The sequence below is a fragment of the Lissotriton helveticus genome, chromosome 2_1 (genome assembly GCF_964261635.1).
Source record: "Lissotriton helveticus chromosome 2_1, aLisHel1.1, whole genome shotgun sequence".
Taxonomy (NCBI): Eukaryota; Metazoa; Chordata; class Amphibia; order Caudata; family Salamandridae; genus Lissotriton; species Lissotriton helveticus.
In genome coordinates, this window is record NC_136059.1 from 697,133,920 (window position 1) to 697,157,106 (window position 23,187).

General features: G+C 48.1%; 1 protein-coding gene across 1 annotated transcript in view; it reads right to left on the reverse strand.

Moving 5' to 3' along the window:
• GLRX (glutaredoxin) overlaps positions 1 to 21,964 on the reverse strand; it is an 86,661-nt gene extending 64,697 nt beyond the window's left edge. Inside the window, exon 1 of the mRNA XM_078677344.1 lies at positions 21,599 to 21,964. Coding sequence (XP_078533470.1) covers positions 21,599 to 21,805 — 207 coding nt within the window. The 5' untranslated portion in view covers positions 21,806 to 21,964. The remainder of the gene's footprint in view (positions 1 to 21,598) is intronic.
• Between the last annotated feature and the right edge of the window lie 1,223 nt (positions 21,965 to 23,187).

Consider the following 23,187-nt stretch of genomic DNA (forward strand, 5'->3'; position numbering starts at 1 on the left):
GGGGTCTCTACCCGAAGGGAGCAGCCGCTCGACCTCTTCCTCTCTTCACCCTGGGACGCGGAACACCTCCTGGTGCTGCGTCTCTGCTGTTTCCCCAAAATGTCTAAAGCACAGGCGAGAGCAGCCGCTCGATCGCCCCTGGACACCCGTCGGCTGTGACGCGGCAAAACACCTCCCGGTGTACGTCACAGCGGATGCCTGTTTGCGTAGCGTGCAGAGCTGGGAGTCACGGCTCCAACCAGTGTCTACAACGCCGGAGTGTTGAATCCGCCAATACAACACGGCGTGAGGCTGTTGGCTCTTCTGTGCGTCAGTGCCGACACAGGGAGAGCTTGGCGAGACACGGCCCCTGGGAGAAAACGTCTCGACCTACCTCCGTGTTCGCGGGTGCTCTCTTCCTGCCGCTCTTCTCTCCTACGCCTCTGACAAGGATGCAGGAGTGCCGGTAATCACAATATCTGACAGCGTTTCCTCCTCCCGGTTCTTCTTTTATGGGCGTGTTACTCTTTTGTTATGCAACGGCTTTCCCGTTTGCATAACCTTGTCCGCTAAGCTTCTTGGGAGTTGTAGTCTGTTTCGCCGATCACGGCGCTTACCTCCCCGAACGACGGGAATTCCTGACAGTGCTCTTGATTTGCTTGTTGTAAAAACTCCAGGCCTCTCTCAGGAATTTGTTGTTGTTCCAGGGATGGATTTGACCTCCAGGCTCGTTCAGCTGCCCTAAGGTTGCGTCGTTCCGTGTTTAAATTGTCGTTGTACCATGGTTTGGATTTTTTTGTTGAGGTATTTTTTTGATGAAGTGGTGCAATGTCATCAAAGATGTTAGAGATGGGCGAGTTGTAGGTGTAGGTGAGTAGCCGAACCTTGCTCAATTCAGCTTGGGAGGATGGAACTGATCATATGGAAAAAATCCTTTGAGAGGTATAGGATGTGTTGAGAGAGCAAGAGGAGGAGGGGTCTCAGTGTAAGCCTGTGTGCGCTAAGGTGGAGGGAGTTGATCGTGTGTAACTAGCGGGGTGAAATGAGCCTTGGGTATCAAAGATGTAGCGCTAGCGAGGGTGGAATGACCAAATCTCTGAGGGTCAGGAGCAAATTCGATCGGAAGCCGTGGGTATGACAAATCATGTTAGAAGTAGGGCATTTGTCCAATCACTCGTGTGGTGTGTGGCGTAGGAAGAGGGATTAGGGTAGAGTGTTCAATCATTGAGGGCACAGATACGAGGTCGAATGGGGATCTCTCCGCCCGTGGAGCAGGAGTCGTCGAACTAGCTGGCTGTGCGCCGAGGGGACTTATATCTGTAACTAGGTGCCAAGTATCCATTCAAAGGTCAGAGTACATGTATGAACTTGTGTTGCAACTCAGTAAATGCCCTGTGCATCAGAGAATGTAAAATCCCATTCAATGCCTTAGAATGGGTTGGGCGAACCACACCTAACAGAAAAGACGGTTTCAGGCATGGCCAACTTTTATTTGTCAAAGAGCATCACCAACATTACTGCAGAAACACATCCTGTGGATCACAAGAAGTTAGTAGCCTAAAACATGTCCAAAGAACAGACTATTTTGCCAAAGGAATGACGGGCATTCAAGTCAAACATGTTAGATGACAACTCAGAATTTTAGGTTACCTATTATAAATTAAAACTATTCAAGTACTTAAACACAGCTTAACATGTGTAATAAAGTCTGAGTTACTGTTAGGAGTTGAATACACTCTGGAACAATTAGCAGCACCAGAGCTGACGAAATTTTCATTTTCGTTGCTGTAAAAAAGTACAAATAATTCACTAACAAAAAGTAAGCATTTCACTGCGTTCCTCGCTTTGCTCTTAGCAGCCATTTCAAAATCTACTTAAACAAACATTTGCTATGAGAAAGTTAGCAGAAGCAACCTGTCACGGCCCACGCCCATTTCTCTCCTTTCAGTTCTTGTTAGAGCTGATCTTTAGGTCAACAGACGTTATACCACAGAACCCGCCCCAGAGTACCGGAGCAAAGGGCAGGCATTGCTTTCGCAATGAGGCCTCTGCACGCCAGCGGAAATGTCAGCTGGTGACTGCATTTCAAGGCCTTTCTCTTTTCACCAAGTTTGGAGGGAAGGGCCTGCCTCACAACAGAAGGCTGAATCAAACCGCACGCATCCGAATTCCCACCTCAATGAGGGGAGGCAAGGGTGAGGGGCCTGCCAGCCTACTGTTAGTATGGACCTGGGGATTCCATAACAAACAAGCATTGATGGTGCTATTCGTCTTGCCTTAGGTAAGGTCAAAGACTTACAAACAAATGAATAACAAAAAAATAAACATGAAAAAAATCCTTGTTACTCATTTATCTTAAACAGCTAACAACCATTGACAAAGCCAATTGTGTAGACAGGTTTTAGGTGTATATCAGTTGGGGTGTTATATATCTGGATGGAATTACATCTCAGAGAGAAACCAAAATACCAGTCGTGTAACACACTATGGGAATAACAGTAATGTATTTGACATGTTGCCTTTTGGAGAGCCCCCACATTTTTCATCCCACTTAAAGACCTGTCTTCACATATTTCTATAGGACTGAATGCAATCAGAAGCTGCGATTCCTTCCCGAAGCCTGGTTGGAGCATTTTCTTCCAAAGTTGATGCTGCCTGCAGTCCAAGAGACCGGGCAGGCACACACTTTAAAAGGCTGAAGTTGTTGCGTTTTACAATTTGCACATTACAGTAACTGTTGAACATATTGATAAAGTAAGATATAGGGCAGTTTTTAATGTGTTTAATATTTCAAGTGTATAGGTTCCCACAGCTTTTTAAGCCTTGCTTTATCACTAAATTAATTAGTGGGAGGAGGACCCAGCTTGGACCCCACGTTTGTCCATTAAGCTTGTTCGCGTCGCTCACTATAAAAAAGTTGTACAAAACATTTATGCCCTACCACTTTCAACTGTCACCAGCCACCACACCTGCAACAACTCATTCAATGCAATGTACCCTAATTCAATGTATTGCACCGATTGATTCCCTGTGCTACAAATCATTCTTAACCGCACTCACTATGTCCAAAGCTTTCCCATAAAACATCATTATATCCACAGGTTGCTAAGTCCGGTATGTGGTAAAACAACTAGTTTTATCATGTTACTATTCATTTAATTACTGCACTATCTAGTCCTTAGTGCATTAAGAAAGCTTTGTGATTATGAGACATTGGCCCTCATTATGTTAGACCAATCATTGGCCCCGAAAGATTACAGCCAGTACCAAACTGGCCAAGTTGAAAAATTAATTTCAACCACAACAGAAGTGGGACACCTCTGCGCAGCAGGAGCCTCACCTAGCTCGATCGCGTTTTGCAAGGTGAAGTTTGCTAAACAACATTGGAAAAAATCATTAAAATTCCCAACCCGAAGCGGTTAACCTTTTGTACCAAAACCTGGCGTCATGGTCACTCGTAAAACATTTTACCATTCCTTGCTAACAAAACGGCCATTCCCAACCCCAGAGATTAAGCTTGGCAATGAGCCTGGCATCATGTTTCACATACATCTAGATATAACAAGACCCACCTTGCTCTTTAGTTTTTAGAATTGGAAAATGGTACATACGGACTGAAAACTCATTATAAACCAATTCTTGCAACTACATGCTCAGAATTGGAACTTATTTATATGTCAGGGAATACCGGCAAAAAATGTTTTGCCTGAAGAGATCATGAAGTTGTAACTTGCAGTGGTAGCTGGCATCTACGGGAGGGGGCGGGTGCGTGGGCAAAATAAAATTAAATAATTAAAAACTTACTAAAGTCCTCTGCTGCACTCCGGACCACTGCTTTCTTCCAGACTCTGCGCTTCAGCATCCACTACATCAAGGAGCTCATAAAGAGGGTCTGGACTTCCTCCGCTGACGACCTCCTCACACAGAGGGACACTGGCCAATTCTGGTGCCCGATAATGGAGGCTGGGACTCTAGCATTACAAGGCGCCCAGCCACCAGGAAACTCATTGACCAATGGGAGTGCTACTCTACCAGCATGAGAGCAGCACTTTGATTGGAAGGAGCAGCCTGCCTCTGTGCTCTGTATGGAGGCCTGCACCAACTCTCAAACCAGCTATTTTAAGACCGCTGGGTTGAGAGGTTTAAAGTGCGCAGTTGTGGCTGGCCGTCGCAAGATGGCTAGCCAAAAAGACATGTGCACTTTAAGCAGTGCATCAGCATTTCTCCGATGACCGCTCCTCCTCGCTGGCACTCTGCAGGCCCCGCCCGATGCTCTGTTCAGAACGGGCAGATAAAAGATAAAATGGTGGTTAATTACCATTTTTCATCCCAGGGGCTTTGGTGGGCAATTAAGTGGAGCGAAGCTCTATGCGCCAACGGAGGAGCCGCCCCTGGTAACTTGTACAAACACAGCGCTTGGTGTACCTCATTGCCACAGCGGTCGGTACACCCTTCATCATAACATATATGGCAATAATGTCTGTACAATATGCACACCGATCAGCTTATACCATCGCAGCCGCATGGCTGCAGCAATGGATAAGGTTAATCCAATGAGCGGAGCTTTTCCTGTTTACTGTGCCTCCCGGTTGTTAAAGAATGCAAAAACACCCTCTTTCGTCCGCAGCGCAGTACTCCGATATAACCAGTCATCATCAGAGTATGGGCTTGTAGCAGCATCCGCTGCTCGACATTCAAGATTACGACGCCTAATTGTTATTATAGGAAGCACAGGCTCCATGCTAAGCAACTTTGCAGTGTACCATGTGGCTTAAACAACATAGCTGCAAAAGCTATTAAAAGAAACAAGAGCCACTTGGCCCTCCTCCGTGGGTGATAATTACTGCTCACAATGGAAAACAAATGGTTACAGCAATCAAACTAGGGTGCTTCAAGCACACAACAAGGAGCTATATACCTGCAATGCCACCAAGAATCTGCTGGGCACACTAAAACACTTGAATAAACTAAAGTTGCCCACAAGGAGTGAAACCACCGAGTAGGGTTGATGCGTGGGAGATGGAGTGTGGTGTACATTTCTGCATTCACCAGCTTAAGGCACGGCACCGCTACAGGGTCAGCATGCAGTGGCAGAAAAGGATGGGGGGCAAGTTGGACGCAAAGTGGAGTTTAATAAGTTGCAGATATGAGCAGAAAATAGCAGAAAATGGAGAATGAATCATCGCAGCAAATTAATCCATGTAGTGCCAATCTTGCACGTGTATATTTTAGAACAATCTGTCAAATGTTTCAACCGAACCAGGTGACAGACCGTCACTTCACAAGCAGGACAGCGCTAAAGCTTCGGGAGCGTGTGGATGTGGCGAAGGCACAACTGTGCACATGAGAACTGCAAATACTGCAGCACTTCAGGAGGACTTTGCACATGGCTTAATATGTGTCGCGGAATGGGAAAAATTAAGAATTTTTGTTACTTAAAACCACTGACTGAGACCTGAAGCTCTGTTTAGACACCAATAACCATTTTCAGGATGCTCTACCTTTCCAGGGTTCAATAGAGGTTTTCTCCATGCCTTGTCAATCCCACCTACTCGGTTTTATGGGCTACTATATTCTCTTCTTCCGTTCTACTCTACAGTGCTCTAAGGCCTCGGTACTCTGCTGTGTACACACTACCCCATCTGCTGCTATCATTTCCTCCTCGGGAAGACCTCTACAGTTCTACAACTATGGCCTGCAAATAGGGCTTTCCTTTTACTAACCAAATGCACTCTGCCATCTGAGCCTTCCCACCTTCCAATCTTCCAATCTTGAATGGCCATTAAGCTTGTTCGCGTCGCTCACTATATAAAAGTTGTACAAAACATTTATGCCCCAGCAGTTCTGTTTATGACCAAGCAGCCACATAGCCACTTTCAGTAGAAATCACATGTAAGTGGTCACCTGTCATTTTTATCACAGCATCCTCCGTTTTTCGATCCCCGCTGCCTAGCTTTCGATATACTCCACGGTTCACAACATCTACTATACTGATGAAACGCAACCACCGCCTGTTCAGCAGTGTCCCAGTGCACTCCCACTCAATTGTCACTAGTGCTAGCTTCTCCAGCTCCCCACCTCTACCACATATCTGCTCTACACCCACTATTGTTGGCTCAGATAAAAAGGCCACACACCAACTGCTGTCAAATATAAACAAAAATAGTGGAAACGTGTTATTGTTGCTTTGGTGGAGGGCTGTGTTTAGCATTGTCAGGCAGGTTTGCAATGTATTTTGGATTTGCTATGGGACAGCAGCATGTGCGTTTATGATCATTTTTGCATATGGAAGTATATTAGAAATTACTTCCCAGCATGGTGGGACTTTAGGCCGGTGTTTATACAGGGAACAGCAGGTGTACCCTCTTCAGCATGAAACGCGAACAATCCTTGACTGAGACAGTGTTATCCTCAACACCTAGTCAGCTGATGGCTCTCCAATTGCTGGCTCTTGCCATGTGTTTTGTTTGTGGAACCTGCAGGTTGCTAAGGCTTCAGCTTCACTCAGGTGTCCACAACAAAACTGAAGTTTAAGAAAATAACACCGGGTGTTCAGTTTGTCAAATGTTTTTCAGTCTCGTTAAGCTACTTTTGAAAAACACGTTTTTCTTGCAGCAATAAATCAGTAAAGGGCGGCATCTGGAACAGCCCTGCCCCTCTCACGGTGAATCCTTACCAGCTGATCCCAGGCCACGAGGGTGGCTGTAAGCCCCTCGGGGTTAGTCAGTCAGCACACTCATAAATGTGGGGTTGGTGAGCCTGTACTTAAAATGAGAATGGCGAGATGGCTAACCACTGCTTTTGGCTTAAAAAGTGGGGCAGGGCAGAGGTCATGTCAAGCTCTGATTGGCTCCAGTACTGCCAAATCCATCTCTTCCCGTTACTTTTCCTTTCCAGTAGATGTTCTGCTTTAAGGAACAAGGTAAAAGGGTCACAGATCACACACAGATGTTAAATGTTAGCGGACTTTTCTTATCTGGTAGCTGCTTTGGTTTAACTTCAGAGACGTCATCCGGTTCCCTATGTGAAAACAGCACCATCTGACATCCAGGCGCCTTTGGGAAGCGCAGAGCTTTTAAAGTGTTTTGCACCTGGCCTTACCTGCAACCTTATTGTTGTACTCAATTCATAATGGAATAAACAATGCTATATCTAACAGCCTTGACTGAATGAGATACTCATACATGGAACTGGGATATTTCAGAGCTATGGGACAGTGACCATCTCGGGACAGTGACCATCTCGGGACAGTCTCTGCTCAGACCAGCACCAACACCATCATTTTGGCAGTTGAATACTTTCTTTTCACCACCAGGATAAAAGGCAGACATGGTCTGTGAACCCTTCCTACAGCACACCAGGTCAGACAGGTTTCAAAAGTGTATAAAGTACCACCCACTCAAAGAAGTTTCTTTTGTTTTTGGTCTTTGTGATGCTCTGCCCCAAGGAAAGTGTATGCAGTGCACAGTTTGATGCTATAGTGTAGCCCCAAACAAATGTCTCATCTGAAAAATGAAATGGGTGTGAGCCATGGACACAAGACGTTTTCTGCTCAAACCAGTCTTCTGGCAATACCTGGGATAAGATGTGCATGTGAGGCAGTAGTGGATGCTACTGGGGAGTAGTGGCGGGTGAGGTGGGGGTTGTTGGAAAAGAAAAAAAGAAAAAGGGTAAAAAAAAAATGAAAAAAAACACTTACCTTACCAGTAGCTGGCTCTCCTGTGTCCTCTTCGTCCACATCTACGACACCAGGCACGTAGGCACAGGAAGCACCCAGACTCCCTCCCCTAAGCCAATCACAATGCTGCAATGCAGCGTTGTGATTGGTCTGAGGGCCATTTGGCGATCAGACGGGGAATCGGAGCCTGTGCATGTTCCTCACCAGGATGTGCAACGCAGCCTGGTGAGGAACATGCAAAGTGCACATGGCTGTTTGGCCGGCTGTTTTGTGCCAGCCAAACAGTCATGCACATTTTAGAATGTACTCTTTACTCCTCCCCCTGCTCAGCGGCCGGCACAGCCCAGCCCGCACCTTTAGAGCGCACGACTTTAGGGAAAAATAAAACGATTAAACATTATCATTTATTTTTTCTGTGGGGCAACGCTCCTTCACATTAGCAGAGAAGCGGACACTGAGAGGTATATGTTCACGTATCATTTTTATTCAGATGATCTATGAAATAGATTTGCATAAAATGAATAATTTTCTTGAAATTTACACATATTTTGCAGAGGAAGACAAAATTAGATTTTGCCCATCCTCACAAACAACTCAATTTCACTATCTATCCTTCTTCTGTCTGTAAAAAGACGGATATATTGCTTGACAAATTTGTATCACTATCAGTGGATCTAAGGGAATCATGTTAGTACAGGCAAAAATCAGTCGTAGTGGCAAAGCTTTAACTAATCCATAAAATATAATCTTCTCTGTCATCAAACCCTTCTTTTATCACTGCCGATAGAACTATATGCACAGCGTACCAAGCTAGTGTTGCTTCTGCTCCTACAACACCCTAATTTAATTATCGGTCACTTTTAGCAGGACAATGATGAAGTCTGTAGTCTGCTCTTTCACCCTTTTTTTCTACCCTTCACTACTTCCCCACTTTCTCCCTGGCACACCAAAAACTCTTTGAGTCACACTCCAGACCCATCCATCTGCTTTGTCTTGTCCTCCTGTTCATACCTCTCACCAGCCTTGGAGTGTATTGATCTCGCTTCACAGGAGTAGTTCGCGACCTCTGGCAAGGAATATGCGGGCTGTACTTTGAGGGTACAGCACTGTGAGTTTCTAGGTACAAACAAACTACAGCATGAACGGCTCAAACACCGAGCTTCTTCTGACGATGGTAGGGGAGAATCATAGTGGACAGGCGGTTTGCTGAATGCATCCATCAGAATCCCTGCTATTCTCTCCGGACCGGTGTGGGCGGGAGGGCGCGGGGGGGGGGCAGACATCATCTAGCTGTAGTCAGTCATGTTCACTGGAGTGGACTGGTGGAAGACCCCCTGAGTAACAGTTTGGGCAATTGATGAGCCTGTCTTTTGAGTCTGGGCATAGGCTTGACAGCCATAAATATATAGTTGAAGACTGTTCAGTCTCCCTCCAGTCTCTTCTGCTGTGTTCATCAGTGGTTTTGTTTTCTGGGCCACCGCAGCGAAGCCCACGCGGATGATCTTCTCCCACAGCCTGCCCCGGAAGCCCGGTCTTTCCCTAGCATCTCTCACAGCCAGGCTTGTATCTAATCAACATGACTCGTACTCAAGCAATGATGGGCTCTGCTGGGGTGTTAGTTTATGTAGCCCTTTGCCCTCATCCAGTTCTTTGTTTCAGTGTTGGTGCTAGTCTCCCACCTCTTCCCTTGCTCTCCAGGCTATCACTGCAACATACATGCCGACTGAAGCTGAACTCAGACAAGACAGAGATCCTCATCCTCGGCCCCACCCCTTCAGCCTGGGAAGACTCCTGGTGGCCAACATCGCTAGGAACACCCCCAGAACCCACCGACCATGCACGCAATCTGAGGGTCATCCTAGACGCCACCCTCTCCATGACTAAGCAGGTCAACGCCGTCTCCTTATCATGCTTTAACACCCTCCGAATGCTCCGCAGGATCTTCAAGTGGATCCTCACCGAAACGAGAAGAACAGTCACCCAGGCCCTCGTCACCAGCAGGCTGGACTACGGAAACGCCCTCTACGCAGGAACGTCGGCCAAGCTCCTTAGACAGCTGCAATGCATCCAGAACGCCTCGGCACGCCTGATCCTCGACATTCCCCGCTGCAGCCACATCACCCCCCACATTAGAGACCTGCACTGGCTCCCCATCAACAAGAGGGTCACCTTCAAGATCCTCCTCCACGCGCACAAAGCTCTCAACAACACCGGCCCTGCATACCTCAACAGACGACTCAGCTTCCACACCCCCACCCACCCGCTCCGCTCCGCAGGCCTCGCCCTCGCCACAGTCCGTCGCATCCGAAGAACGACCGCCGGCGGCATATCCTTCTCCCACCTCGCAGCCAAGACCTGGAACACCATCCCCACAAAACTACAGCAGACCCAAGACCTATTGGCCTTCAGAAGACTCCTCAAGACCTGGCTCTTCGATCAGTGGCAGCACCCCCTGCCCATCCCCCCCACCCAGCGCCTTGAGACCCTAACTGGTATGAAGTGCGCTTTATACGTGTCTTGATTGATTGATGGCTATTTTTTGGTTTTACAGAGGGTGTGGGTGGATTGCTTTAGAAGCTGTGCAGTCTTGGGCTTTGTCCCTAGACACTTTAGAATAGTCGGCCACACTGGGTGGGATCTTCATCTTGCCATCTCAAAGTGCCAATTGTTTCCCCTGGCCATCTCAAGCTATCACCCTTGGGTGATAGCTTGAGATGGCCACCAGCTGCACCTAAAGTCTAAATCACACTTATCTGCTGGTCTCATGACACCGGTCACTCATGCTTCACTTCTCTATTGCCTGTCTTTCCTACACTTTTACCTCAGTTGATGGGCCCGCTCCTGGGTAAGAGAGCGGAGGATAAAGGAAAGTAATGACCAGGAGCTGTGCACATGAGGAGGGCTGCACAGGGTTGATCCCACAGGATTCAGTATCCAGCATGGCAGCATCATGCAATAGCCTTGGTGCCTAGGCGTGTGGTGTTCGGAGGATGAACTAAGCATGGTTGTACGCAGTTTGATGTACACATGAAGAGGGTGGTATTATGTCCAATACTGTGCCCTGAAAGACAGGGGATGCTAAGAGTTTGTCAGATCATTTCCCGAGTGTCATGTGGTCCCACAAGAGGGGTTAGACTTTAATTAGGGGGGTGAGAGCAGGGTTTAATTTGAGCTGGTGCAGGCCACTGGCACTCATATTGGGGCAATTAATAAATAGTCCTTTTGTGCTGTACTTCCTTATCACCATATGCAGAATCAAAATGGTTAAGTCAAAGTCACCCATTAATCACAAAGAGTCCTCTTCTTGGGATACAATAGGGCTTACCCCCCCTGGGTGGCATCATATCGGCTGCTACTACAAAGGCTTTATGAGATCTGCCTGCATTTTGCCACTCTACAATAGTTTTGTTAAAGGGTGGGTGGAATGTTGTATCCTGCCTGTGGAATTGTCAGAATTTGGCCACTCTGCGTTACTCTTTAACTCAGAGTTCTGGCCAAATTCTGCCAATCACTGCATGACTTCAGAATATGCGCGCTGACGAACATAATTTTTGATCCCCTAGACTAATTTTTAACGCGGGTGGTCACCAGTGTTCAAGAGCAGTCACGGCCAGAGGGCTTCAGTTCGAGTAGATTTGTTGCTGTTGATTTTCTACTCGAGCGCAGCAAAATCAACTTGAATGACCACGCACATGGTGCCGTTCACACTGATTTTCCGCGCTGCTTGTGCTACCAGCACTAGATTGCAGTGCGAGTTGCATATTTCCCACACATTGGTGGAGTTCAGCAGAATCTTGCCTAGTTTTTCTGTAACTCCGCAGAATTCCATGGAGTGAAACTCCACGAGTTCTGCCCACCATTAGTTTTGCTCCTTTCTGAAGAATTGGTCCCAGTACATCCAGCTACCCCCCATTTAGATCTAACCCAGTGCCGGTCAACTGTGGTGTCCCCGGGTTTTCAACATCTATGTGACTCCTTTAGCTGGCATTGCCAGGTCTTGGTGGGTTCAAGATCACCTCTTATGCAGAAAACACCCAGCAAATCGTTTCCAATGATGCGAGCAATGTAGACGCTAATGTTTGTTTTTTATCTGTCTTACTGAAGTGGCGGACTGGATGCAGCCCAACTGTCTAAAACTTAATGGAAAGAAAACAGATCTTACTATTCGGGAAGGCTTAAAGTGCCTGGAAAGAATTGCGGTGGCCTACTCTGAACCAGGCGTGCCACTGGGCGGTGACATGGGGTGGGGGAGGGGCAGGGTGGGGGGGTTGTAAAATGCGGGAAACGGACGATTTCAGGTAAGTACCGAAAAAAATACATAAAATGAATTTTGTTACATGCGCTGCATTACATTTGGCAATGCAGCACGCGCAATGAAATTAGTATTTTTTTCGGTACTTACCTGAAATTGTCTATTTCCCGCATTTAACATCCCCCCCCCCCCCACCCACCCTGCCCCTCCCCCGCCACCGCCACCGCCCGGTGGCACACCCAGCACGGGCCTTGCCTGCTCTGGACCCAGCTACAAAGCCTAAAAGAGCAGCTAAGGAGTTAGACTTTCTGATTACCGACTGACTCTCTATAAAGGACCAAGTCAATACTGGGTGCAGGAGCAGTTTGGGTTTTCTATGATCTCTTTGCAGGACTTTCCAATGCATAGTTTAAGCACTCTGTATCTGGTTTATTGAAGGGGTTCTTAGATCAGATCAGGACTGTTGTCTACCGCTGAGATCACCCTCGGGGGGGGGGGGTGAATATGCACTGTATAAATGCCATAAAGTATAAATGTGAAAGAAAGAATCTTAAAAAATTAAATAGATAAAAAATAAACACAGCCAATCCCACTTGACAAGGGTCAGGAGAACGAGCACCTGAATTTGGATAACAAGAGAGCACAGAAAAACACTGGCACTTGAGGAACGGGGCCAGATGATACTCTTCAGATATCCAAAATAACTATTGTCCACTCCACACGGTAGACAAACCTACTAAACCCATATCTAATTAAAAAGATCAGCCCACTGTACTAATGGTAAGACCCCAAGCAACAGAACACACCTTCAGAACCAACTCTAGTTTGGCAGTAGATCCACACTTCAATACATCAAAGACACTGATTTTCTCGGGGAACATGGAACGGGTGAGCTTACTCAGGATCTGGGTGCTAGGGGCATTTATTTTTAGAAATATCACTTGGTTTCGCCATGCACATTTTTTGCCTTAGATCATTTTCTGCTCCCCGCCACTGGTGGGGTATGGACCCCATGCGCTGATCTAGAGGCTTTTGTCTTCTTGCCTCTAGCTTACTGAATACATATCATTTGTTGCAGCCCGCCATATTGTATTGTTTGCTCTTGATGTTTATTGCCCTACTTTTCGATCTCACCCAGCCTGCTTCCTATGTCCACCAGAAAGTCATCTTGCTCCGGTTGTATATTGTCCCACTGTTACCTTGATTTGTCTCCCCTAGCTATTTTGCTATGTCTTCCTCAACTGTATGTAAAGCACTCTGATACCCACTTGGGTCATGTTCGCGCTCTACAAAACTTTAAATAAAGAAATAAATCCGCAGAGAACATCCCAACACGTCATCTTTTCACTGGCTTGGGCTGTAGGCCACAAAGTCAACCCCACGACCCCCGGACATTTAAATACCGCCTACTACCACTGACGAGGCATGGACCCCCGGACATTTAAATACCGCCTACTACCACTGACGAGGCATTGACCCCCACATGCAGGGGTGCAGTGCCCACACATAAACCAGAGCATGCCGATGAGCACCCGTCATGGAGCTGGTAGCGCTTTGGAACAAGCTCTCCCCCAAAGCGCTACCAGTCAAATTAACTGCAAAAAAAGCGCGCTACGAAAACGTGTTATATTGGAGGGCGTGGCTTGGACGGCAATGTGGACGGTCGTCTAGGTCCGTCAGCTCCGCATCCCTGAGGGGAAAACAACTCGCCAAAACAGCCAATTCCACCAACAAAGGAGAGGAACAAGCAGGGGAAAGCTCCCAGCAGCAGGGAAGACGTCCAGAAGTAAGGGTAACAACCGCAGTGCCGAGAGAGCAGCTCGAGAACTTTGCCAAGAGTTACAACAGCGTGAGCTCAAGATGGTGCCCGGGGCTCGCAGAGAGAACAGCAAAGCGGTTGCCGTGCAGCAGACCGGCTTTTGAAGAGAGCAGAGTAATAAAGACCCAATACCGCACCCACGGAAAGAGAAAAAAGGAGAGTAAGGCAGCATTTCGTGATTGGAACGCTCTCACCGCAGAAGCGCCGTGCAATCACCACTGCCTCCGTTCGAAGAAGGCATACACGCAGCGAGGTAAGCCCGCCAGACAAGCAAACCCCCTCCAGTGAAAACGAAGTGGCACGCTTACCGGGAGGCTCGGCACCGTCACAGACACAGGCACCGGAAGTGAGAGGAAGGAAGGCGCCATCACCGGAAGTCTTCTCCAACAACAACCTCCAGGCGGAAGACCCGGACCAGACCGGAAGAGGAAGGGTGTCATCGACCAGCGCCGGAAGACTCTGCACGAGCAGGGGAAACTGAGGGGGGAAGCGCGACGGCCCTTCCGAGAGGTGAAACAGCCGTGGAAGCAAGGTAGAAGCCGGATCAAGCGGCGCGGAGGCGGCGAAAAGCACGGCAGACGCCAGATCAAGCAGCGCGGAGGAGGCGCGAGCACAGCGCAAACTGCACCAAGAGGCGTGGCATTCACAGCGGGGTCCGAAAACTCAACGAGGGGCACGCAGCCACACAGCAAACACTGCAAAGCAGCAGTAAGCAGCAGCAGTCAGCAGGCCAGGACGCAGGCAGCTGCAGCAAGCGAAGCAGTACTGCCGGCAGTGTGAGTGGCACAGAGCAACGAAAGGCAAACAGAGTAAGGGCATAAAAGAGACAGTGCGAGCATAGCGCAAACTGCACCAAGAGGCGTGGCATTCACAGTAAGCAGCAGTCAGCAGGCCAGGACGCAGGCAGCTGCAGCAAGCGAAGCCGGGCACCAAAAGAGTACGCTAAGGAGCACATAAAGTTAAGTAAGGGCGAGAACAGAATAAAAAGTGTACAAGCAACGCAAGCTTGAGCCGAGAAGAGGTCAGAGGGGCCAGCGAGAGGCCGAAGACAACGTCACAGCAAGGGCAGGGCCAAGACCCTTAAAGGCACACAGAGCAGAGCAAGTGCACAGCACACATTAAAGGCAACGGGCAGGACCAGATAAAAACAAACACAACATCCAGCCTACCCTCCTGAGCGCCAGACGTAAGCACGCAGCCCCAGCGCCCGGTTGGCAAAGCAGCAAGACAGAACGCGAACGAGACAAGGCACACGCTGGCAGGTCTTAAGGCAAAGACCAGAACAAGGCACATCCGGGAGCCGAGCAGATACAGACTGCAAGGCATTTCAGAGACAACGTTAAAGGTGACAGAACTACCCAAGACAACCCTAGCGAAAGGGAGGCTAGGCAGCATCCTATCAAGGAGGGGCATTATAACAATGGCTGGCAATGATGGAAAACCAACAGGCGAGCAACAGAAGAAACCAAAATTTGACAACCAAGGGTCCCCGACCAAAACAAGAGGCGAGCCGGTCACGTTGGAAACCATCCTGCGGAAGGTAAACGAAGGCAATGAGGTGGGAAGAGAGACGAAACTCAAGCTGGAGAACATGCAACTAGAGATGGCGGCCATTAGAGCGGACCTTCACAAAACAAACACAAGAATAGAAGCTGCAGAAAACCGAATAAGCTTGGTGGAAGATGAAACGAGCAGACACACCAAGGCTATAGCAGAGCTGAGAACAGCCACAAATGCCGTACAAAAACACCTAGCGGAGAAGGACGACAGGGCAAGACGGGGCAACATAAGAATACTGGGAGTGCCAGAGGGGGCTGAAGATAAGGCAGGCTCCTGTGCCGCCATGCTAGAGGAGATGATTCCACAACTTACAGGTATCACCTTCCAAAAAGGCTTCGAGGTACAAAAGGCATACAGGATACCAGCAGGGAAACCAGCCACAGGAAGAGGCCCAAGAGCGATAATTTGCAACCCTCTGAGACTAAACCAGACAGAGGCCATTTTTGCCTTCGCCAGGAAAAATCAGAATCTAACGTGGGCCGGCAGCAAGATAGTATTGACTCAGGACTATTCAAAGCCGACAGTGGAGCTAAGGAAAGGCTTCCTGGCACAAAGAGACATCCTGCGGAGAAGAGGAGCCGCGTTCAGCTTTGTCAGCCCAACAAAATTCAAGGTGACAGACAAATGGAAGACGATGTTTTTTGAATGCCCAGAGGCTCTAAAACGATACCTGCAAGGTCCAGCAGTGGAGGACATGGAGGAGAACAAAAGCCCTGGGGCAGCAAAGAGGAGCGCGTCGCCGCTGAACGAACAATCAGAGTAAAGAGGTGAACGGAGAGGACCAGCAGGGAAGCACAGAACAGCGTACCTACCTCACAATGTATAATGAAGGAAGTGCACAGGCAACAGAGAGAGACTGGGAGACTGAAGGACTGAAGGGCTGAAGGACATAAAAGAGACCCGAACATGGAGGAACACAACAGCCAAGGACATAACCAACTCTACCTCAGGGATGATGCGAGCAGAGGAACTTTGTCGTCGCACACCCTTTTTGCAAGTATGGGAGGGAGGGGGGCGGGAAGGCGAGAGTGGGGGAGGGGGGAGGAGGGGAAAAGGGGAGGGGGGGGTTTTGTACATGGGCTTACTGACTATCTTTTCTTTCTCTGCATCTCTTGCATCTTTTATTTCTCTGTCACACTTGCACCAAGTAGGAGCAAAAGGAAACAGGAAGACATGATTAGGCACATGGCTAGAAGAGCAAACGAGCCTAAGGGCAGCCCACCAGCACAGCGAACACAAAGCAGCACTAATGACACATAACGGACAGAATAGCATAGGGTCAGATATCAAAATAGTCTCCCTAAATGTCAAAGGGCTGAATAGCCCCGTAAAAAGAAGGAAGGTGCTCGACCACCTAAGGAAACTCAAAAGCGACATCTATGTGCTACAAGAGACCAGACTAGAAGAGGCCGACATCCCGCGATTAAGAGCTAACTGGATAGGGGAGGTGGTGGGATCACCAGCCCAGAACAAGAAGAATGGGGTAATAACACTAATCAGCAAAAATTCGAACTTGTCTCTCACAAGCTATCAAACAGACACCCAGGGCAGGACACTAGTGACCAGCCTCAAGCGAGCAGGTGAGACCTACCACGTCGCAAACATATACGGCCCTAACAGTGAGGATAAACAATTTTGGGAGGGGATAGGTGCCCAGCTACACAACCTACCAATGGAAGATCTACTGATCGTTGCCGGAGATTTCAACCAAGTCCTGGACCCAGCTATAGACAAGCACCCCTGCAGACGCCACACAACCACTAGCCCTAACATTCTCAAGAACCTGTGCACAAAACTGAGCCTTAAGGACCCGTGGCGCCTAAGCAACCCGGACGCCAGGGAATACACATTCTACTCCAACCCCCACAACTCCTACAGTCGGATAGACTACATACTGATGTCAGAAACACACACACACCTCATAGACCACACAGAAATAGGACCCAGAACAATATCAGATCACGCACATATAAGCCTATCCTTATCAGGCAGACACAACGAGAAGCCAACACGCAGGTGGCGATTTGATGACGGCCTTCTCCAACACACAGTGGCGAAGGCAGAGATAGACACAGCAATTCGAGAGTACCTGACAATCAACGACACACCAGAAACGCCTAGAGAGGTACTATGGGACGCTCTTAAAGCGACCATACGGGGGGTAGTAATGACAATAAAAGGGAAAATGAACAAAGCAAGGAATAAAAGGATAGAGAACCTGGAGAAAGAGATCAAAACACTGGAGAACAGCCACATAGCAAGCCTAGAAGACAAAAACACACTCACAGAGCTAACCAAACTGAAGTACGAGCTGAATAGAATACTAAGCGAGAGAGCAGGGACCTGGATCAACAAATATAAATCAATCAATCTTTGCACGGCCAACAAAGCGGGGAAAAATCTAGCAACCTATCTGAAAGGGAAACAAAAACAGCACACAATTGGGGCGATCAAAGACAAACATAATAAGGCCCAGACAGCCAATAAGGACATTCTGGAGGTATTCAGGGACTTCTATGAGGGTCTTTACACAAGAGACGACACGCTAAAAGAGGACGGGGGCGAGGAACTCCTCAACAGCATAGCCACTCCCACCCTAACAGAGCGAGAACGAGAAGTCCTAGAGCTAACAGTCACAGAGGATGAGATAAGGAAGGCCACGGCCAGCCTCAAAGAGAACAAGGCACCAGGGCCTGACGGCTTTACAGCAGGTTTCTATAAACAATACCTGACCACACTCCAACCCACGTTGAAACAGGTATTTGAGGAGTGCGTCCACAAAGGACGCATGACCCCATCAATGGCTGAGGCTAATATAATAGTCATACCAAAGGAAGGGAAGGACACGACAGAGGCGAAGAACTTCAGGCCGATCTCACTCATAAATGTAGACTGCAAGATATACGCGAAGATACTAGCCAACAGACTTAACGCCTACCTACCTAAACTCATACACAACTCCCAGGTAGGATACCTCAAAAACCGCATGTCCCATGACAACACCAGACTACTATGCCATATAATCAACCACTCGGCCCAGAGCAGTAAAGCAGCCGTAATGATAGCCCTGGACGCCGAAAAAGCGTTTGACAGAGTCTCATGGCCCTATCTAGATCACTGCATGGGGAAATTCGGGCTAGGACCCAACTACAGGAGGATGGTGATGGCGCTTTACAACAGCCCCAAGGCGCGAGTGGTAGTGAACGGCGGCATCTCAAACATACTAAACCTGGGCAGAGGCACGCGACAAGGCTGTCCACGCTCACCTGGCCTCTTCCTATTGGCAATAGAGCCACTCCTTACAATGATACGAACAAACGAGGATATAGCTGGGGTGCCAATCGGAGGAGAAAAATTTAAGCTAGCGGCATATGCAGACGATGTGTTAATAATGACAGAAGACCCTGAGAGATCTATCAAGGCACTGACAGATACAATTGAGAGGTACGCCCAAGTCTCAGGGTACAAACTCAACAAGGACAAATCAGAATGCAAGCCCCTAAACATCCACACAACAAGTACAGTACTAGGAACGTCAGGCCTAGCGTGGCAAACTAAACCTATTAAGTATCTAGGTATCCTCTTCGAGAGAAACCTGAGCACGACACTAGAACATAATGAACAGGTTATAATCCAGAAAATCAAGGCCAAAGTAGACGGGTGGTCACCCAAGTTCACAACATGGTGGGGGAGGGTAGAAACAATAAAAATGATGCTCACACCGATGGTGAACTATATGCTAGCCATGCTACCCCTAACCAACACAGATGACTTCCACAAAAAGATAGACAAGATACTGAACGATTTCCTATGGAGAGGGAAGAGGGCCAGAATAAGCATACAAAAGCTCAGATTATCAAAGGAACAGGGGGGGCTAAACATAACAAACTTCAAACGATTCCACGAGGCGTGCTTAGCTAGACAGGGACTGCACTGGCTGGACCCAAGACAAGACTACACACCGGCATGGCTAACACTAGAACAGGGGTTACTAAAAGGTATGAAACCCATCTCCCTCCTCACGGCCACCAAACACCCGGCAATCAAAGACAACCCGGTACTCAGAAACACAAAACAAGCTCTGCTTAAAATTGACAAACTTCTCAACACGAGTATCAAAGGAGGGCCTTTTGAATCTATCTGGCACAACCCATCCTTAAAATACAGGGGGGAAGGTCCTCGACATGCACGACTGGTATAGCCTAGGGATATCCACAGCCAGGGATCTTAAGAACAAGGGTGCAGACGTAACATTCGACACCCTGAAAGGAGAGTACAACCTAAACAGCGTAGAACTATACAACTTCCTGAAGATAAAAGTCGCAATTAGGAAGGCGAACCTCAACACCCAGACACCTTCGATAATACAGTTGGCCAGCAGCCTGAACACGCTAGGACACCAGGTGGCACACCTCTACAAGATCCTAGGCCCCAAACACACCAAACTCAATGACAAGGTCCTAAACTTCTGGGGAGAGGCAGCAGGTCAAGCACTCAGTCAGGAAGCCAAGGCAGAGCTATGGAGGTCCACTAGTAGGAAAAAAGTGACGGCCACGCTGAATCAGACAAAATTCTGGCTGATACACAAGGCATATTGGACACCAGCCCGATTAGCCACTGTGGGCATTAGAGACAGCGACATGTGCTGGAACTGTGATAGAGAAAGGGGAGACTTAGAACACCTCCTTCTAAAATGCCCAAAAATCAAGGACTTCTGGGGGAAGATCAGAACACTCATCCACGAGATCACAGGCATAGACATACCAACGAACATCACAAGTCTGGCTCTAGGGTTCACGTCACAGGCAATCACAAAGGCCGAGGACAGGGACCTCATAGATCTCCTGCTGACAGCCGCAGTCAAAGTAGTCCTAACTAACTGGAAGGACACATCAAAGGCGGCTCCACAGGCATGGCTCAACTGGGTCACGTTCCTTAGGGGGGCGGACAACATAACAGCAAAACACACACCGAAGACGCACAAGCAGTCGACCATGTGGGGATCTTTAGACCACTACCTGGCATCACACAAGCCACCGTAGGCGTGAACGTGATACATCTGAGGTCACGGGCAGAAACAGGCTAGTGCCAACAGAGCACCGTGTACATCTCCTACTTAACCTATAACCTATATCTCTCTCCACTATCCCCCGGGGCGGCGCGGGGAGCAAGATGCTTGGTCACAAACGCCAAGGAACACCAATGGACGCAATATGACTATGAGTCTATGAGACTTGGGACTATGAGACTACGAACCGGCGAATGATCTCAAGAGTACGGAATGCCACCCCCCCCCCCTTTTTTTTCTTTCTCTCTTTTCTTCTTTCCGCTCATGTATAAGCCTCTTCCCTGTATGTAAAACTATATTTTTATATATACAATAAAGAATTTCGGAAATTAAAAAAAAAAGAAAACGTGTTATATTATAAATCACAACGCGGGCAAGCTCTATGCATGATGGGATCTGAATGCCACATGTAATTTAAATCGGCAAACGACAAGGTCCAGCGTGCACAGCGCTACCAGACTAGAATGCTAGATTTGAAGAGAAGTGAATCTGTTAAAGTCAGCACACGGGTGCCCAAGCGAAAAAAAAGCCAACAAAAAACATCGCCTCTAAAAAGTAACAAAGCTTTTAACAAAACCAACAAGAGAGGTTAATAACCCCGTTCGTTTAAATCGGGCGTGGTAATGTGATAAGCCAGGTAAATAAATGATCTTCGTTTGTTCAGCAGGAATGAATGATATCTTTAGTACTTGACAATCTGGGGGTCACCGAAGAGCTTTCCTTGAACATTAGGGGGAACCCCCTGGGTAGAGAAAGTCATGGAATACAACATGCTGCTTTGATTGCAAGAGAGACAACGCCCTCGTTACATTGCATACAATAAGGGCTGCCTGAGATGGATCAATTTCTGCAAGTCACGCGTCCCTCGGACACCGGCAGCGCGCGGCGTCCTTACGCAACCTTCCTAGATGCAAGAAGACAGTAAATGGAGAACTTACATAAGCGCTATTTTCGCCCTGTCACTCCGGTACCTATTCTTCAACAATTCACTCTTTACAGTAAAGTATCAAGCGCCCCACCCCCTCGCCAGATACAGTGCAGTGACTGAAGAAAGAGCATAAAAGCGCCAAGAAGCAACGAAAATAATCAGTCTGCGCTTTCACCTTCCCCTGGGGAAATTCTGCCTCGGACAGAATGTCACAAACAGTCCATAAAACTCCGTGAGAAGTAATCGGTGAATACGCGAGCGAGCTTTCCTGTAACCTGCCTCGTGTGACTATTACTAAAGGAGCCCTCACTCACCGTCCGCTCGCCCGTGAGCTGCATCAGGTAGTCCTGGATTTTGTTCATCAGTTCGTGGTGGCTGATGTCGATGATCTGCAGGTAGCCCGGCTTGAACTTGTATTTTTTCAGGAGCCCCTCGGCTCGGACGCAGTACGGGCAGGATGGCTTCAGGAACACGGTGACTTTGCCCGCCTGGATCTTGCTGTCTACGAAGCTCTGAGCCATCTTGCTGCCGGGCTAAGCACAGGACAAAGGCAGCTTCCTCGAAGGAGTCTGGCGCGAACTGCTCGCAGATGCTAACGGGAAAGAGACTCGAGTGACTGGAGGAGGGAGGGTGCGAGGCGCTAACACACCACCCTGTCGGTCAAGATACTTAAAGGGACCGAGCAGCACTTTTCTGTCCGGACTTCCTGCTTCTAGTGGGTAGACCCGAAGACGTGCCTGATGCTGTACGAATAAAATAACCATTTATAGAGGTAGACACACATCTGTTTCGGGGAGCAGTGGGGCTGGGTGTGAAGGAGTGACCGTGACATTTTTGTGTAGGAGACACAACTCCCACCCTGCTATAGGGTCACTTACGTGTTGTGTGTATACGAGATGCTTGAATATTTTTCAGGCACTAATTAATTTCCAGATTAACAAAGTGTGAGCCCCTGAGAGAACTCCCACCGTGTGTTGGTAGAAGTTGCAATGTTCTCTCTCCGAGCAATGCTGTTATTTTTCGTCGGCCAGCCTCGGCTTTTCCTTTCCTTTCTGGCACTTGTACTTTCGCTTTCTGGTAAAACAAGTATCAGGCATCAAAGTACAGAAAGTGAACACCCGAAGCCATGTCACCAAAATGCCTGGAATAGTGATAGTGACATCATCACACACTCAGTGACCTCTAATGCCATCACAGTGCTGGGCACTTGTTCCAGCCTTGGCTTTTCCTTTCCTTTCTGGCACTTGTACTTTCGCTTTCTGGTAAAACAAGTATCAGGCATCAAAGTGCAGAAAGTGAGCACCCGAAGCCATGTCACCAAAATGCCTGGATTAGTGATAGTGACATCATCACACACTCAGTGACCTCTAATGCCATCACAGTGCTGGGCACTTGTTCCACCCTCAGCATCTCACTGAGCTCGCTCTGTTTCTCAGGAACGCGGGGAAAGGCAGCAAGTGGGAACTGGCAAACTGCATCAGATATACATGGCTTTAGAGCCCTGTTTACTGTCGGATTCTGCCTTCATGACCCCTGGGACCAGAGGGAGCAAGGCCTGTTGTAGATGTATCAAAGTAAAAGTACGGTGTGGCTTCCGCCACTCCTGGCTATAACCGTTTGTCCTCCCTTTGAGCGGTGCTGTTGTCTAAAAAGCCAGGATTGCACCCAGATGACTTCATCTTTCAATGTCAACAGATTTGCAAGCGCAAAAAACGTATACAAATGTCCACAAATGATGCCACTTCAAAACTTACCTAGAGAACCTGGAAGTTCAGCTGTTTCTAGGTTGATAAATCTTTGCCACAGTTTTAGAATAGTGTTTACACAACAATAACATTAATGATTACATTTGATATCCATTCAATAAAGAGGGTTGGTGAAGTTATACAAAGTTATTTTCGCA